The following is an 18,429-nucleotide window of genomic DNA, read 5'->3' on the forward strand; positions in this document are numbered from 1 at the left end:
TTTCAGACGAGAGTAGATACATGAGCGGTTTACGTTGATCATTCGTTTCACTACCCAGCTGCAGTAGATGGAATTCTCTGAACTTGTTAAGTGTCACTGTTGGTTAATCATTCCTTCATTTTCCTTTCTGGTAAGGATCTTCAAGTCGAAGCCACTTGATAAGTGGACTCATGAGAATCCTTACCTTAGTTCTATTCAACTTGTTCTTTCCACGCACGCATGTCTCCTGAACTGTGGCTGTGTGAAAAAATTGTGGGAGGAACAGGGTGTGGGAGGAACAGGTGTATGGGACAGCTATGGGGCGGGACATGGCTTGTGAGAATAGGTGTATAGGGTGGGTGTACGAAGCCAGGGCGTGGGAGGAACAGGAGTATGGGATGTGTACACAGGATGGATGTGTGTGGAACAGGGTTGGGGGAACAGTCGTTCAGGACAAGTGTAAGAGTTGTGAAAAATAGGTGCACAGGACGGGTGTTTTGGGGATAGGCTGTGCAGGGAACAAGCGTATAGGACTATGGGGCGGCTGTGTGGGGGACCATATGTATGGGTGGGTGTATGGGGTGGCTGTGTGGGGCTACGTGTGCAGGTGTGTGTATGGGATAGGTGTGTGAGGAATATGTGTACAGGTGGGTGTATGGGGTCCAGTGCTGTAGAATGCTTGCGCTTGGGTGTGGGGGGAATGTATGTGAGTGGGTGTATGGGACCAGTGTGTGGGGAGGACAGGGCAAATTAAGTGGGGAGACGGGTGGGGGGGGATTGAAAACCTCTGGGCTTTGGTGCTCTCTGCTCAGTTACAAAAGTCCTAGAAACAAAAAAACCTTCAATAAACATCTCATCATCCACGGACCAAGAATGCATGACACACCCCAGATCTCTGTGATCCTGTGCCTGTTTCAGTTAAGCATTTGGCATTAAGTTTATTCTGCATTGTTTCTGGCCACTTCATTATCCTCCTCGATGTTACTACATTTCCCACACGTATAATTTGCATGCTTTGGATGTTAAATGTATGTCCAATGAAGGCCATTTATCACTATCAAAAAGTGTAAATGTCTGCATATTCCCCATTGTGCTCTCTCTGTTCCACAGCCAGTTTACATTAGTGTGGTCATTATCTCTTTAATCCAATGAGTTTTAATTTTACTATATGGTCCAATACATCAGACATATTTGAAAGTCCATAATTAACAGCAAACTATTTCCATCCTCTACCCACCCCATCACTTCATCAAGAACTCATAAAACATAAGGTGCATTTAACAAATTGTAACTAAATTGCGCTTACCATATTTTATGCGGCAATTTTAACCCAAATTAATGAGGCTATCTTTCCACCACCATTTGCCTGTACGTTCCAAGCTTATTTCAATCTTTTTTTAGGAAAGAGGCTTCATGTTTGGGCTACCAGGCTGGCTTTGTGTTTAAGAAGAGTGCAACAGCATTCTTTCCTATTTCCAGCTGCCCAGCCTCAGAAAACGAGGATTCAGTTCACCCACTCTGAAGTGCTAACCCTTCGAGTGCCTCCTCCTCATCCACTTTTAGCAAATCGTCAGCCTGCTCGTTGCCCACTCAGGTACCTTGCAAAGCATTTACTTTTGTTACAAAAACGTGATATATTCATGGCATAAAAGTCCGAAAGCTGCACGAGTTTCACACTGTTTCTCGCTCTGCTGATGTTGAGAATGTTAAGTATTTCCAGTAGTTATTGACTCATTCAGCATGGAAACTGATCATTAGGCCCAGCACATCCACAATGACCAGTGGGCACCTGGCCGTATTAATCCCATCTTCCAGCACTTGGCTTTAACGCTGTCGGCGACCAGCTGCCACAATTCTCTGGTGCTCACTTGATTAGTATAGGTGTCAGAGGTTATGAGCTGGATGAGAAAGGTCCCCCTCAGAGCACCTCCAAATGTCTTCCCACTTACATGTCATCTAGCTTTATCTAACTGATATGAGCAAAAGATTCCTGCAGTCTATTCTATCCATATTCCTCATAATTTTATACACCTCATTCATCTCCCCTCAATCTCGTCTCTCCAGGGAAAACAGACCCTGCCTCTTCACTCTCACCTTGTAACTGAACCATAAGATGCTGGTGAATCTCATCTGTACCCGCTCCACTACAATTACATTCCCATTTCCGATATACATCTAATACTCCAGCTCCCCGCCAAGATTTACATTTTGACAGCTCTTTTATATTTTGTAATTTATACGTTCATAAAATCATTTTGATTTTTGTAGCTGAGAATCTATACCCTAGGTCATTTTTTTCAGTTCTCCTGTATTTAACTTGTTTCTCCTTTGTTATGACTCACACACTTGCCATATGTTCTCTCTTTCCTGTCATTTGAAAAGTCAAATTCTGTGGGGCAGTAACTGGCAGGGACCTTGGGTTGCAAGACCATAGTGGAGACACAGGTGATAAGGCAATGAAGAAGGCATTTGTTATGTCTGCCTTCTTAGGCCGTGGCATTGAGTATAAGAGATGGGACGTCATGTTGCCGTTGTACAAATTGTTATGAAGTCATAAGTGATAGGAGTAGAATTAGGCCATTTGGCCCATCAAGTCTACTCCGCCATTCAATCATGCCTGATCTATCTCTCCTAACCCCATTCTCCTGCCTTCTGCCCATAACCTCTGAAGGCAAATGGTATCTTAGCATTCATAGCAAAAGGATTTGAGTATGGGAGCAGGGAGGTTCTACTGCAGTTGTCCAGGGTCTTGGTGAGACCACACCTGGAGTATTGCGTACAGTTTTGGCCTCCTAATCTGAGGAAAGACATTCTTGCCATAGAGGGAGTACAGAGAAGGTTCACCAGACTGATTCCTGGGATGTCAGGACTTTCATATGAAGAAAGACTGGATAGACTCGGTTTGTACTCGCTAGAATTTAGAAGATTGAGGGGGGATCTTATAGAAACTTACAAAATTCTTAAGGGGTTGGACAGGCTAGATGCAGGAAGATTGTTCCCGATGTTGGGGAAGTCCAGAACAAGGGGTCACAGTTTAAGGATAAGGGGGAAATCTTTTAGGACCGAGATGAGGAAAACCTTTTTCACACAGAGAGTGGTGAATCTCTGGAATTCACTGCTGCAGAAGGTAGTTGTGGCCAGTTCATTGGCTATATTTAAGAGGGAGTTAGATGTGGCACTTGTGGCCAAAGGGATCAGGGGGTATGGAGAGAAGGCAGGTACAGGATACTGAGTTGGATGATCAGCCATAATCATATTGAATGGCGGTGCAGGCTCGAAGGGGCGAATGGCCTACTCCTGCATCTATTTTCTATGTTTTCTATGTTTCTATGACACCTATACTAATCAAGTATCTATCTATCTCTGCCTTAAAATTGTCCACTGACTTGGCCTCCATAGCCTTCTGTGGCAAGGAATTCCACAGATTCGCCACCCTCTGACTAAAGAAATGCTCCTCATCTCCTTCCTAAAAGAAAGATGTTGTTGACGCCGCACTTGTTTACAGTTCCAGTTGCCAAACCATCAACAAGGATGTGGTAGCAATAGAGAGAGTGCAGAAGAAGATCAGAATGTTGCCTGGTATGGAGGGCTGTAGTTATTAGTAGAGATTGCATAGGTTGGGTTTATTCACACTGGAACATAGAAGATTGAAGAGTATAGAGGTTTATAAAAGGGGCATAGATATAAGAGATGGTCTGAATTTTTTTCTCTGGGCAGGCTAGAAGGCGCAGGTTTAAGGGGAGAGGAGACATTTAAAAGAGATCTGAAGGGTACAGAGGGTAGTGATTATCTGGAATGAACAGTCAGAGGAAGTGGAGGGCACAAATGCAAGTATAATGTTTAAAATACCTTTGTATAGGTACTTCGCTAGGAAAGGCCTAGAGGGATATAGTCCTAAAGCAAGCTTAGACAAGCATCATGGTCAAATTGAGGAGTTGGGCTGAGATGGCCTGTTTCTATGATGTACAATCCTATGACTTTAGCACTGGGTCTTTGGTTAACCAGGTCAATTTGCAATTATCCTATACTTATTCCAATTGTAAAGACACTCTGATTGCTAATGTCTGTCTTCTATGTTCTATGTTTCATTGAAACATGCTTGTATTCCTCATCATACCTCAGAACTACATTCACTTCTTTCCCTCTAAATGGTCAGGATTCATTTGCACCATACAAAACTCTGTGCGTATTTCTGTGTGTCGTTTTGTTCGTGTTAATTGTCTGTCTCAGGATAATTGTGAAAATTCCTGTAGATGGTGCTCAACCCGTTGAGTTCCTCCAGCAGTTTGTTTTTTGTTCCAGATTCTGCCAATTGTAGTCGCTTGTGTCTCTGTGTGTAGGCTCTCCTCCAATTGTGATCATTAGGACATGAAGGCCCTCACACTTCCTCTAATGAGAGCTCGACAGATGGGACATCTCCGGAGGTTTGGAGCGCATTCTCTGCACACCACCAGATGTCCGCAAGGTAAAAAGACAATGCAGACATCTTTGTCCATGCACACTTTACAGGTGCGTTCATTCTTCAGCTGGCGGAGTTGTTCTTCAGCACTCAAACCTGCAAAAATATAGAGATGCATTTATATTCAGACTAATTATAATGATGAGAAGCCACCACATTCAATGTAACAATATGATACCATGTCCTTGCTGATCTTTGCTGGCACTATCCTGTAGCTGGTGATTAGAACAAATTCCCTCACTCATGAGACAGCAATGTGGCATCCATGGTATTTTTAGTAACTTAGATTAGCCTTTATAATGTGGTGGTGCATTTGTTGACAGAATGTCATTATCACACTTTCTGGTGGAAGAAGTAATCTGTAAGAAAATGTGTAAGCATAAGCAGGCTGTTTAGTCAAGAGCAGAATAACTGATATCAATGGTGCTCTCCCTAGAACTGGACTGGTAGAGCTGTTGGATGAATGGTCAGTGCTAGCATCATAAAAAATAAATTTTGGCTGATTCTGCACATCCCACCTAGCCCCTAATCCATTTTCTCTCATCCAAATCTCATTCTGTCCTGGGGATGACGGGTCAATAGAGCTCAGTAAATCAGACCACCTCACAGTCTGGCCTGCTGCCATGGGCTTTGTGTTGACACTCTGCAGCCTCACCTTGCTCCTGAGCTGACGGCTCTCTCCTTCCATTAGAAGCACGGCTGCCTTCTCTTGACTTCAGGTTAACCTCTGCAAGAAATAAAACTGACAATCAGATTGAGGTTTTGGAATGAAGTCTTGCAAGAACATACCTTTAGGTGAATAACTTTAAATATTTTGCAATGGATTATTAATGGATCACAGAGAAACCCGCGACTGTAACTGACCTATAGAGCATAACTCTTTCTCCATTGGGTTAGGAAAAGTACCAATGGTTTTGGTTGTACCTGTTACTGGTTGTCTCCTTTCTCCTTCTTCCTCCTCAGCTTCTAGTAGGTCTGAGAGTAATTCACTGACTGAGCCGTACTGTACCCCAGTTAACAGGTACTTGCTGTTTACCAGGGCCTCTATCATACAGCCATCAAACCCCATCTGCAGGGCCCTCTGAACTACGGTGGAGTGCATGAGAGGAGGCAGCTGCGCATTTCCACTTACTGCTGAAATGAGACATGTACAAAGGACATCAACTTCTTCCTCTTCTTATCGTCTCTTTCCATTCTCTCCTCTCTGCCTTGGAACTACATTTGCCCTCAGACAAGAGGAACATGTTAGGAATTACAGAAATATTCACACATTTGCTTGGGTTATTTCACCAAACATTTCCATCTCCAAGCCCTATGTAGTTATAGAGTTATAGAATCATATAGCACTGAAACAGGGCCTTAGGCACAATTTGTCCAAGCCGATCAAGATGTAGAAAATAAGCTAGAGCCTATGTGCTTACGGTTGGCCCATATTCCTCTAAACCGTCCCTGTCCAAATGTTTCTTAATTATTGTTATTGTGCCTGCCTCATCTACTTCCTCCGGCAGACCGTTCCATTTACTCACCATCCCCTGTGTGCACCCCTCAGGTTCCTATTAAATCTTTCCTCTTTCCCTTTAAACCAATGCTCTCCTCAGACTCCTGCACTTCAAGGAATGCGGTCCGAGCCTGCCCAAACTCTCCATGTAGCTCAGGCCCTTACATCCTGGCAACATTCTAGAAACATTTCCCTGCACTCATTCCAGCAGAATGGCATCTTCTCAAACCTGGGCGACCAAAACGGAGCACATTACTCAAGTATGGTCTCATCAATGAGTGAGGTTGCACTGGGTAGACTCTCCTCAGGCAGAGTCTCCCCCAGATTCATTCTCCATGGACAGGGTCTCCTTGGACAGATACCCTGGGCGGACACTCCGCGGATAGATTCTCTTCGCACAGACTCTTCCAGCACACTCTCCAAATCTCTCCCTAGACAGCCTCTCCCAGACAGATGCAACATTTATGTGAGTGACATGCCAACTACCTCATCCAGGAAGTTTGCATATGCAGATGACATTGCCTTTGCCTACCAGGGAGCTGCTCTTGAGGATATCAGCAGAGTGCTAACCCAAGACTTGAAGGGGATGGAGGAGTACATCACCTTCTGGCGACTTCGCCCCAACCCATCAAAGCCAACTGTCACTGCCTTTCACCTCAGCAGTCGGCTCGTCAATGGAAAGCTCCGAGTGTCCTTTTGTGGTAAGCGGGTGAAGAATGAAGAATTCCCCAAGTACCTCGGAGTCACCTTGGATCGTACCCTCATCTATTGTGAACACCTGAAGAGGGTGGCTGATAAACTGAGAGCAAGGGTCAACGTTATCAGGAAACCTGCAGGCAACAGATCCAATGCACACACCGTCCATAACATAAGCTTAGCACTAGTCTACTCAGAGGCCGGGTTTTGCTCAACAGCTTGGGCTAATAGCTGCCACACCAAACGAGTTGACACTGTCCTTAACTCTGCAAACCAGGTCATCACAGGACGCATAAGGACAGGGACCTTTGCAGTGGCTCCCTGTCCTCTCTCATATCGCCCCTCCCAGCATACACAGAAGGGAGAGGATGTTGAAAGATTGGTGCACCATCGAGCCTAACACTGACCTTCCCATTCGCGCCGGCTTGAACAATCTGCCAAACATGCGCCTGAACTCCCGCAAACCCTTCTGGTCTTCAGTCAAATCCCTGGAAGACTTTGACTCCAATACTCCACAGACCCCACAGTGAAACGACCGGGATTTGGCCTCCTTCACAAGCAATGGCTAACCCTGAACAGAGTCCGCATCCTCCATGCAAGAACAGCCCATCACCTGCTGGTGGATGACAGACAGCCCTGCTTGTGACTGCAGACATCCAGACCAGACCATCCCACACATCGTGAATGACTGCCCACTGAGGCTTTTCCCTGGTGGCATCAAAGCCCATCCACCCAGTAACTGATGCTGTCCTGGCCTGGACGTCTACCCTTGACCTACAACTTTAGGCTGTGCACGCCATGAGCAAGAAGCAGAAGACTACCCAAACGTCCAGATGTATGGCTGCAGAAACGGCATTTCGTTTGGACCTCAAGGGGTCCAAATGACAATTAAATGTATCTTGTATCTTGTATATCAAAAGAAAGCATTTTAACAATAACTTGGTGCAAACAATAACTTTGTGTAAAATCTTAGTATGAGATGTATACCTTGGCTGGTAGTTGCTCTAGGCTGTGAGCTACCCTGAAACTACAAGAAAACACAGGGTTAGTTGCCTTGTACAAGGCATATGCTCCAGCACAAAGACAAATCCTCCCACCCCAAACACGTGTGCACATGCACAGCATAAACACACAAACACACCCTGAAGCACCTTGCATAAAAATAATCAAATATGCATCTACCCATCACAGACATACATATGAACAGACACACACACACATCACAATATAAACACAAACATACAAACATATTCACAATATATTTTACATTTTCTCTCTCTATTCCTTTCTCCTTCTTTCTCTTGCTCTCAGCTGAACACACATTCACACTGACATACATACATGCATTTGCAAGCGCATACTAGACATGAGTTTTTTATTATACCTTCGCAGTAAAAAAACACATGCACACACATGCTCATATATGTTTACAGAGATATGTACATAGACATGTTAATACTAAGCGGCCCGGAGCTGAGACTGCGGGACTGTTGCAGCGGGACTCGGAGCTGTTGCAGCGGGACTCGGAGCTGTTGCAGCGGGACTCGGATCTGTTGCAGCGGGATTCGGAGCTGTTGCAGCAGGACTCGGAGCTGATGCAGCGGCCCGGGGCTGGGGCTGCGGGACTCGGAGCTGTGGCTGTGGCTGGCCGACTCGGAGCTGATGCAGCGGGACTCGGAGCTGTTGCAGCGGGACTCAGAGCTGATGCAGCGGCCCGGGGCTGGGGCTGCGGGACTCGGAGCTGAGGCTGCGGGACTCAGAGCTGTGGCTGTGGCGGGCCGACTCGGAGCTGATGCAGCGGGTCTCGGAGCTAATGCAGCGGGACTCGGAGCTGAGGCTGTGGCGGGCCGACTCGGAGCGGAGACGGCGTTCCGGCTTTCGGCAGCGGCGACATCACCACGGAGGTACGCTGGCCTGGAGGGCGGCATCTTCGGCCTGGATCGGTTGCCTCAGCGCAGAGGGAGAACAAGGAGGGAAGAGACAGAGACTAAGACTTTTGCCTCCATCACAGTGAGGAGGTGCTTGGTGAACTCACTGTGGTGGATGTTAATTTGTGTTTATTGTATGTTTTGTTATTTATTGTTACTGTGTATGACTGCAGGCAACGTAATTTCGTTCAGACCAAAAGGTCTGAATGACAATAAAGGAATCAAATTCAAATTCAATACTAAAAGTCAAACAGATTAAGGCCACACAAATGTTAACATGCCTACCGTTGACTCCAAGATATTGGAGTGCAACTCCTGGATGCTGTTAATATAATCGATCCCTTTCACCTGGAGTAAGTATTGGCAGCTGTCAAAACAGAGCAGTAAATACAAGTTACAGAAAGCAACCAAAATGTTATTAACAATTAATACTCCTTCCTGAATTATTTTCCCAAATGTAATATTAATACGCTGGGTTTCCAATGGATTGCCATTGACAGTTGTAACTCTGTATTAGGCAATGGACTGATTGTAGAGACCTCATCCAAAATCCCAAGGCATTTTACCAGTATGTTAAGGGTAAGAAGGTAACTGGGCAAATATGATTCAGAATGTTCCATGCTTTAATAGTAAGATTAAACGAGAACTTACCAGTTCGAAGTTTGATCTGTATTTTATGAGGAGTAACGTTGAGGGAATACATGAAGAGCCCGCCAGTACGCTTGCGTGTCATTATTCAAAGCAGCGGAGTGAATCACAGATACCTGTAATGACTTAAGAGTAGTAAGATTAGAGAAAAGATACCAGTCGTGTTTATGATCAAGGGTGGGAGCGGAGGGCATGTATTCCCTCAACGTTACTCCTCATAAAATACAGATCAAACTTCGAACTGGTAAGTTCTCGTTTAATCTTACTATTTTACTTTGGAGTCACGTGAATGACTACATGAAGATTTCAAAGCTCTGTGATTCAAGCCGTGGAACGAGTCCATCATCACGTCTGCCTTGGTTTTGGGGAGAATAGTGATAACATATTAAACATCAATATGATATATATAAATATCCATAAAGTTAATAATAATTGATAGCCCCTGTTTTTTGGGGTAAATTATGGTATAGAAACTTAACAATGTTTCTGAAAAAATTCCAGTTTCCATTACTGGTTTGTTATAATCTTTAGAATGTTCTTTCCGATGGCCATCCTGCAGTCCTGAGGATTTTATTCATAGGAAACCTCCAATTAAAATGCTGCTGACATTGCTGCAGCCTGGTGGAGTGAGATTTTAACCCAGTTAGTGTTTACACCAACTTTGGTCAATACTATGTTAGCCATTTAGCTGGCCTGGCCTGTTATTCTTTAATGAGGCTGTCTGTAGTTGATGAAAAGTTCCTCTTCTGTGCCACTGATGGTCTTGGTTTGTTCCATGTATATTTGTAGTTGTCTCACAACAGTCAATCATCTGTAGGGTAGGCTCTAAAAATGTTATTTTAAGGCCCGCTGACCCCTGTCTGTTTAGTTCCCTAATTCCTGAATATAGAAGTGTAAGTGCCAGGTGAACTGGTCTAGTTATCCAGCCTTAATTTGGTAGGGACTGAGTCCTTAGTGCCGTGACCTAAGCCATCAGCATGATAGTTTTGAAAAAATGTCAAAACCTGTAATGACAGCGCTGTTGCTGGAGCCCAGTTCTTTAACAACGTTAAGACGATGCTGATGTCCCATATTTGGGAATACTCGGTCTTTGGGGAATTCCCATAAAATTGTCCTCCATAAGCTGTTGTTCCGTTCTCTTGCCATAGGTAAGTAGATGGACCACTTCTGGCACAGTTGATGTCACTAATACTAAGCCCCTGTAGGTTAACAAAGCTGCCAAACAGGCTGGATGATGTATTATGGTTGCAACACATCTCCCATTAGTTTATGTATATTAGACACTGTCTTTAGGTTGATTGTCTGTGGCCCGCTGTGATCATGTCCATTGCTCTGGCCGTCAGTCTCAGATGTAATAGCGGCGCTTTCAGACTACAATTTAAGCGATTTATATGTTCATGGCACGGGTGATTTTCCCCATACTTCATCGTCTGTTTAGGATGGTGCTGCATGGTTCTAATCTCATTCCCTGTACCGCCGAGAATCATAGTTGGGTAGGTCAGTGGGGTACTATTAAAAACACCCCTACTGATGAGGTTGCCAAATTGTGTTGGCCAGATTGTTACATGATGTAGATTCCCTTTCACCCATGTGCTACCACAGTTGATATGTGCTACCACAGTAGTATTGTTAATTTATAATCTAATAACCTGTTTAACATATTCCAGAGCAACATGACTTTAGGCCATGAAAAAACACCCAACATTTCCAGGTAGTTATGCCCAGTGTTAGTAATAATGATGCTTCCTGTGTATTCCATCTTCCTCCACAGCTGGAGATGGAATTGGTAACACACCATCCTAGTGCATAGCATGCATATGTAGGACCATAGACTGGTTGCTGACAATGATAGGATTGGAGCAATGCCCAATGTTATCTTTCCACCATTTAGTTCCAATATGGCTTCTGTATGGCTTAATCATTCTATCGAAATGATCACCATTAATTTTAAGAGCTCATATTTTGGCCCTCTGTAAATCTTTATAATGTAAGGGTCTGAATTATGTGGCTGGAACCCATATTCCCAGTACCACCTGTTGCCAAAATTCTTGCTACCAGTCTGATGGATGGTTTATCCTGATGTCAATGATTTTGCTGTATGCCTTTATTAAGGTTGTAACCTCTGTTGGCAAAGTTACTGACATGAGGAACTGAGTTATTGGTGAACCCTAAATAATCCCTTTAATTTGAAGGCTTCAATTTTGATTTAATTGGATGGATAATGAGTCCTAGTTTCCAATAATTGTTAAGTGGCTGTTACCATTTGTTCAGCCCGTCCTAAGTTCCCGCACAATTAGTATGTCATCCAACGAAGCCATTACCATTGTGTGGCTGGTTGTTATATTTTGTAAATAACCTAGGTGCTAATGTAAACACATTAGGTAGTGCTCTATACTGCTAGAGCTGAGCCATCCAATTAGATCACCTGTTATGGGTACTGAAAATAGTAAGCATCCTTTGAATCAATGCTTGCCATTTTCGTTCTTAAAATGAATATACTTAACAATAGAAAAGGTTTCCGTTCTTAACGAATATATCGTATTATTTATTTATTTATTTATTTATTTTTATTTTTATTTTTTAATATATGGTCCCTAGATAAGGGACATATCAGATATTTAAACTGATAAAAAACCCCAGATATTATGCTTGATCTTGGCCAAAAGCCGAGATCTGATCTATGTTTGATGCGTCAAGCGCCATATCCTATTTGTTAGGAAGGGGATGCGTAGATAATAATTCTTCCCTTACAATGCAGCTAAAACCCATCCGTTGCTGATGTCCAGTGTCTGTATCCCATATGACATATTTTGTAATTGGTGATTATGTCTGGATACGAGTAGATCGGCATCTGGTGTTCCATATCGTGTAGAAACATCAGCAAATACTATAGCCCAATATCCTTTTGGTGTTCTCCTCCAAATTCCTCTCTCGATGTATCAGCTGGACTAGAAGATTATGTGTTGTAAAATTCTATTGTGTATCCCCGGATACTGTTTAAGATACGAGTGTCAAAAATTATTTATTCGATGTCTTCTCGCACCAACCTCCTTGTTTCCTTCTGGTTTTACTGTTTTCATCTGGATCCCCGAGGCTGTGTGTTGTGGGTGTACACATCTTCAGATATAGGGGCGATACCTTTGAGGATGATGTTTGGACGTTTAGATGAGCTCCAATTTGGCTTCATTGTCCAACTCCTTGACCTTTTAGATCGGTCCCCTCCAAATAAAAAGATATTGCTAGGTTTCGGGTTTACACAGGCCCGTGTCAATCCCGGTTGGATGTAACCAGCTGCATAAATTGATTAGTTTAGTACATTCAGGGATTTACAATCCCCAGTGGCAAGTGACCGCTATGATGCAGTAGATAGAAAACATATGGTCTATGCTGGTTTCTAACCTGGTTTGTAGATCTTTCCCAGTTAGCTTTACTCACAGCTGTACTGTTGTTCCCCCTGAAACATAGACAGACATTCCCATGTGACTTCCCAGATGGGAATGGAATCTGTCAGTAAATTTTTTGGACTGCTAAATCCTTCAGTCACAACATAAGTATTCCTGTATTTCTATCAGGAAAAGACCAATAATGCACTCTATGTACTTTGTGACTTAGAAAAAGCATTACCTCATTATTACAGCTCTAGGTTTGCCCTAGACTAGACCCCAGCACTCTTCTGACAAAAGAGTCTACTGGAGGGAGAGAAGCATGATTATAGCCCTAAGAAAAACGGTGCTGCTTCCTTCTCCCTGTCTTTTCCTCCAGCACTTCCCTATAATAGTAGAAGTGAGATACAGCCCTGTATAAGGTGCTGCTATGGGACTTACCCACTCGAGGATTTGTTCTTCTGTTTTGGACCTGCATCGCTGTAAACGCGGTATGTTCTCGCAGGTGCAGGTCCCGCACGCGTCGCAGTGCTCACGGGCACTGAGTTCCCTGTAGTGCCGTTGGCCTGCGGTGCTCCAAAGTGCGGTGCAGTGGTCACGGCACTGTCCTCTCGGGGAGCTGGCCGCTCGCAACCGCAGGTATGTTGGTTTGGACGCGGTGCAGTGCTCTGCACTGTGCCGCTCCCCCCTCACTTGCGCCTGCGGTGCTCCAACGCGGTACAGTCCTCTCGGGGAACTGGCCGCTCGCAACCGCAGGTAAAGTGGTTTAAACGCGGTGCAGTGCTCCCCACTGTGCCGCTGTTTTCCTCACTCGGGCCTGCGGTGCTCCAACGCGGTGTAGTCCCGCTCGCGACGCAGGCCCAGCAGCTCCAACGCGTACCCGGTGCTCACGGGCACCGACCGCTCGCTGCTATTTTTAGCTTCTCAGCCCCACGGACCCACGTAGCGCTCCTTACCCTGTAGGTCCCTGGGCTGTTTTCCGAGTCGTCAGGTTGACGGCTCCCGAGTGCTCCACCGGTTGTCGGCGACCTGTACCTTTACTGGAGCTGAAGTCGCACTGGCTCCCGCCAAGGGAGATTGTCGTGCCACCGGCCGTTGCTGGCTGCCTGCTCCTATATAGCAGCTCTCCCCCGCCAGCTTTCCACAGCCTTCATGTAAACAAAGGTAAGTAAAAAGGAAACGAAGTTCTCTTACCGACTGTTGCAGGTTTCCAAAAACCTGCCGTTTGGGAGGAACGTCCTTCCTCCCCCAATGACTCGTTGCAATGCGTGTAGCGATAATGACACGCAAGCGTACTAGCGGGCTCTTCATGTAGTCACTCACGTGACTCCGAAGTAAAATCATGCCAACAAGTCCCTGTCATTGTGTTTAACTTCTGCTGATCCAAAACTCAGCCTGTCCACCCTCACCTCCCAGACAACTTGCCCGTTCTGGGTACTTGTCTTAGAATCTTCTCAGAACCAAGCAATGCAATGATGAGGAAGAGTTGGATAAGCTGGCGAAAGGCTGACCACATTTAACAATGGTACAGCGGGTAGAGGCACTGCCTCATAGCACCAGAGACCTGGGTGCAATCCCAACCCCAAGTGCTATCCGTGTGGAGTTTGCTGCTCTCCCTGTGATGCTGGGGGCTTCTCCAGCTAATTAGGTTTTCTCCCACTCTCTAAAGATCGCTGGTCGTATAATTGGGTGCTGGAAATTATTCTCAGTGTTGGTGGGGACAGGAGAATGGGGAGGTGTTGGGGGAGGCGGATGAGAAATATTAGTAATATGGAAATAGAGCTGAGGGAATGAGACTAATGTAATGCTTGGAGAGCTAGTATAGACTTGATGGGTGAATATCCTCCTTCTTCATCATAAGCAATTGTGCAAGTATTTGGTGCATTGGAACTGCAGGGCTGAAATGTGAGCACACAGGTTCAAATGCGCACCTAGATGTAGGCCCACAGTTTGATCCCACTCGAGACCATCCAGACATACACATGCTCACACAGCTGTCAGGCAGACACTCACTCAGCCAAGGCTGCCACACTACAGCCTGCCACACACAGACACAGAAAGTACCGAGGGAACCATTTTGCGTGCTCCATCCACGGGTCATCGCCCAGCTCCCAGTTTCGGAGTCCTCCATCGCAATGGAAACACCTTACGTTGTCTTGGTGACCTGTCGGACAGAGAAGCCCAGCGGTAATATGCAGGGTGACACACTCCCTCACGCAGTCTGCAGAACCCAGAGCTGTGGAGTGTTGATCTGCCCACTGAACCACAACTGGTCCAAACATATGGAAGCACAGAGTTTCACCATTCCAGTACTTCCTTAGCACTGGTTTAATTTACATTCTTCTTACAAAAATATAATTCACGCTTTACATTAAATTTCATCTGTCATGTCTCTCCGTATTGCTTTAGCCATCTCTCCGTTTCTCAGTACCTATGATTCCAGCATTCAGTATCCATATCCAGTATCTGTATAGAAGGGAACTTCAGATGCTGGTTTAAACTGAAGGTAGATACAAAATGCAGGAGTAACTCAGCTGGGCAGGCAGCACCTCTGGATAGAAGGAATCTACCCATTCTCAGTCTGGAAAATGACTCCAGCATTTTGAGTCTTTCCAGGTATCTATCTTATTCCAGTACCATATGTACCATCCATCTCTACCTATCCGGGTGTCCTCTATATTCCGGTATCCTTCACTTGATATCCCAGTATCCATATCCTGGTATCCATCTCCACATTCTGGTGTTCATCTCTCAATATCCCAGTAACTGTCTCTCCGTATCTGTGTCTCCATATCCCTGTAGCCATCTCTCCGTATCGCGGTAAGATTCTCTCTTTATCAGTCTCTTCATATTCCAGTATCCAGCTCTCTGTATCCCTGTATCCATCTCTCCATATCCTGGTATCTGTTTCTCTGCATCCCCATATCTGTCTCTCTGTCTGTTCCTCTGATACTGTTCTCTGCTTTCCATACTATAGGCATCCTTACTGTTACTGTGATCCAATCTCCTGTGATTTAATTATACTTGGTTAATTCCCGGGATGGCGGGGCTGTCATATGCTGAGAGAATGGAGCAGCTGGGTTTGTACACTCTGGGGTTTAGAAGGATGTGAGGGATCTCATTGAAACATATAAGATTATTCAGGGTTTGGACACGCTAGAGGCAGGAAACATGTTCCCGATGTTGGATGAGTCCAGAACTAGGGACCACAGTTTAAGAATAAGGAGTAAGCCGCTTAGAATGGAGACGAGGGAACACTTTTTCTCACAGAGAGTGGTGAGTCTGTGGAATTATCTGCCTCAGAGGGCGGTGGAGGCGGGTTCTCTGGATGCTTTCAAGAAAGAGCTAGATAGGGCTCTTAATAATAGCAGAGTCAGGGGGTATGGGGAGAAGGCAAGAACGGGGTACTGATTGGGGATGATCAGCCATGATCACATTGAATGGCGGTGCTGGCTCGAAGGGCCGAATGGCCTACTCCTGCACCTATTGCCTATTGTCTATTGTCTATTGTCTCGCACTCCATTCTTTGAGTTTATAAAATTTCATTTCTAAAGTTCCATCGTAACTTTATTGCAATGTTTCTTCATCAGAGAGCCATATGACACTTGGACATTTTGGAGATATTTCGAGTCCTTTATAAGTTTTCTTCTTTTATTTAGATTTTTTTCCCCCAGATTTTCAGATTGCACCAACAATCATTATGCCATTCCACATTCATCTCTGTATTCTATTTACCATGACCATGTATACTGTTTATTATAGACTTCATATGAACATGAATTTTCATTGCACTCAAGTGTTTATGATAAAATATGACAATAAATGTAACTAATATAATCTAATCTATTCTAATTAAAAACACCATATGTCCAATCTTTGCTCCAGTGATAACCTCTGAATTCTGAAATCATATTTTTGAAGATTTTGGGAGTCTTACCAGTACTTTTTATCTCTTCCCTTAACATAGAGACAAAATCTATTCACAATATTCCCTGTGTACTCTCCATCAGTGGTTTTGAATGAATTTAACATTACTCTTCATTCTAATTCATCAAGGAATGGACCCTGGTCACATCATGACCTCTCATTGGCTTTATCTCCCCTTATGTACCTGGGACTATTGATCCATTAACCGGTTTACAATTTTTATTTCTGAGGAATATGTTGACTTCTTAACCTTCATACCCATGTTTTCCAATCCTCTACTGCTGTGTATTTATTAATATTCTTCTTGCATTCTGTTACTTCTCTCATCCAAGTTCACCACATGGCCACCAGAAGATTTTCATTGCCTTACCTGTGTAGAAGAAGCCTGCCTGGGCCAGACGGATTGGCTGAATGGTGGCGTGGGATGGCCAGTTCCCGAAGCTCCTCAGTCTTGCCTCTTCTGCCTCCATCTCTGAAGTGACAGGCAGTGCCACCTCGTTGCTCAGCCACTGGAGGTGGCTGATGAGTTGCCCGTCAACCATATCGGCCTGGTACCACAATGCCCCAGCCCTGCTGAGGTCAGGGTGGGGTGGTAGATGGGAGTAATGCCCAGGTGCTCTGCCCTTCACCTGGAACATCCTCAGTAACCCGTCTTCTGACCTGAGTGTGCAGGTCAGCGATTGCTGCCAGTGACGGCCTTCATGGTCGGATGAAGGCCGGGTCCCGGGAGTGCTGAGATGTTGCAGATCCAGCGATGCCCCAGGAAACCTAGTTGTCTTCAAACCGCCTGGCTTGCTGTGGGTCACTGAGAAAGGATGGTCATCTGTGTAGGACTCATAGGGAACTACACTACACCTCAGGAGGCTGCCCCCCTCCTCCTCGCCTATTCCTTTCTCGTGACTGCCTCCCCCCTCACCGACCCTTTCCTGATCTTCTCTGATCTCCTCACTATCCGCATCCTGATTGCAACCGGCCTCGCCGTCCCCCTTCTCACCTCCCCTCTCCTCTTCTGCCTCCTCGTCGCCATCTCCCACCCCATCAGCCCCATCCATGCCATTCCCCTCCTCCTGACCGTCTCCTGTCTCACCATCCCCCTTCTCATTGGCCCTGTCCTCGCCCTTATCCCCCTCCACACCCTCCCCCTCCACACCCTCCCTCTCCTCACCGGCCCGCTCCTCACCGGCCCGCTCCTCACCGGCCCGCTCCTCACCGGCCCGCTCCTCTCCATTACGCTTCTCACCATCCTCCTCCTGGCCATCCCCCAACCCGCTATTCCCCCCCTCTTGACAACCCTCCTCTTCGCCATTGCCCTCCCCACTATATACTTCCTTGCCAACTCCCACCTCCCCAGCGCTTTCACACACCACACTTTCACTCTTCCCTCTCACAGCCTCTTCCTGACCAGGATTCTCCCTCACCTCCTCTCTCTCCATCCTTTCCCAGTTCTTGGAATCGTCTCTCTCTGATTCCAGCTTCTCGGTGACCGATTGTGGTTAAAGAAAATTTGCCATCTTCCAATGAAAGAACCTTCAGACAAGTTGCAATCTCCTGTGCCGCAGAGGTATCCTCTCACTCATGGTTTTGTGTACATCGTCATCTTCTCACTGCTGGTCTTAGTTCCACTGGGATAAGTTGTTGCTTTTTAACAATGTCACGTAGTGCAAGGCTAAAACAAGTTTGCAGAACTATAACTTGGTAAAATATCTAAAGCCAAAAAGTTCACCTGACCAATGGTTAGTTGTGCTTCCCCCCAATTCCAGTAGACAACGGATCCTTGCGATGCTGCAGAGGGTTACCAGATCCAGAGGGAATGAGACCAGCCTGCAGTGTCCTGGGCACAGCTTGTCCTGCTGGTCCGAGCAGACAATGTTAGGCTCAATGTGATCACAGCCAGCCGGGCCTGGAAATTTC

The 18,429-nt window shown here is 45.5% G+C and overlaps 1 protein-coding gene and 1 pseudogene across 1 annotated transcript; both read right to left on the reverse strand.

The window, feature by feature from the left end:
* Positions 1-791: 791 nt before the first annotated feature.
* On the reverse strand, positions 792-17,951 carry LOC129708256 (baculoviral IAP repeat-containing protein 3-like). Its single transcript, XM_055653901.1, has 7 exons — positions 16,889-17,951; positions 14,656-14,755; positions 8,846-8,927; positions 6,576-6,735; positions 5,286-5,572; positions 5,094-5,163; positions 792-4,534 (listed from the first exon to the last, which is right to left on the reverse strand). Exons 1-7 carry the CDS (start codon positions 17,949-17,951, stop codon positions 4,341-4,343), a joined length of 1,956 nt encoding a protein of 651 aa, XP_055509876.1. The 3' UTR covers positions 792-4,340.
* On the reverse strand, positions 11,775-11,886 carry LOC129708508 (U2 spliceosomal RNA; annotated as a pseudogene).
* Positions 17,952-18,429: the final 478 nt, after the last annotated feature.

This window comes from Leucoraja erinacea, chromosome 23, assembly GCF_028641065.1.
Source record: "Leucoraja erinacea ecotype New England chromosome 23, Leri_hhj_1, whole genome shotgun sequence".
Classification (NCBI taxonomy): Eukaryota; Metazoa; Chordata; class Chondrichthyes; order Rajiformes; family Rajidae; genus Leucoraja; species Leucoraja erinaceus.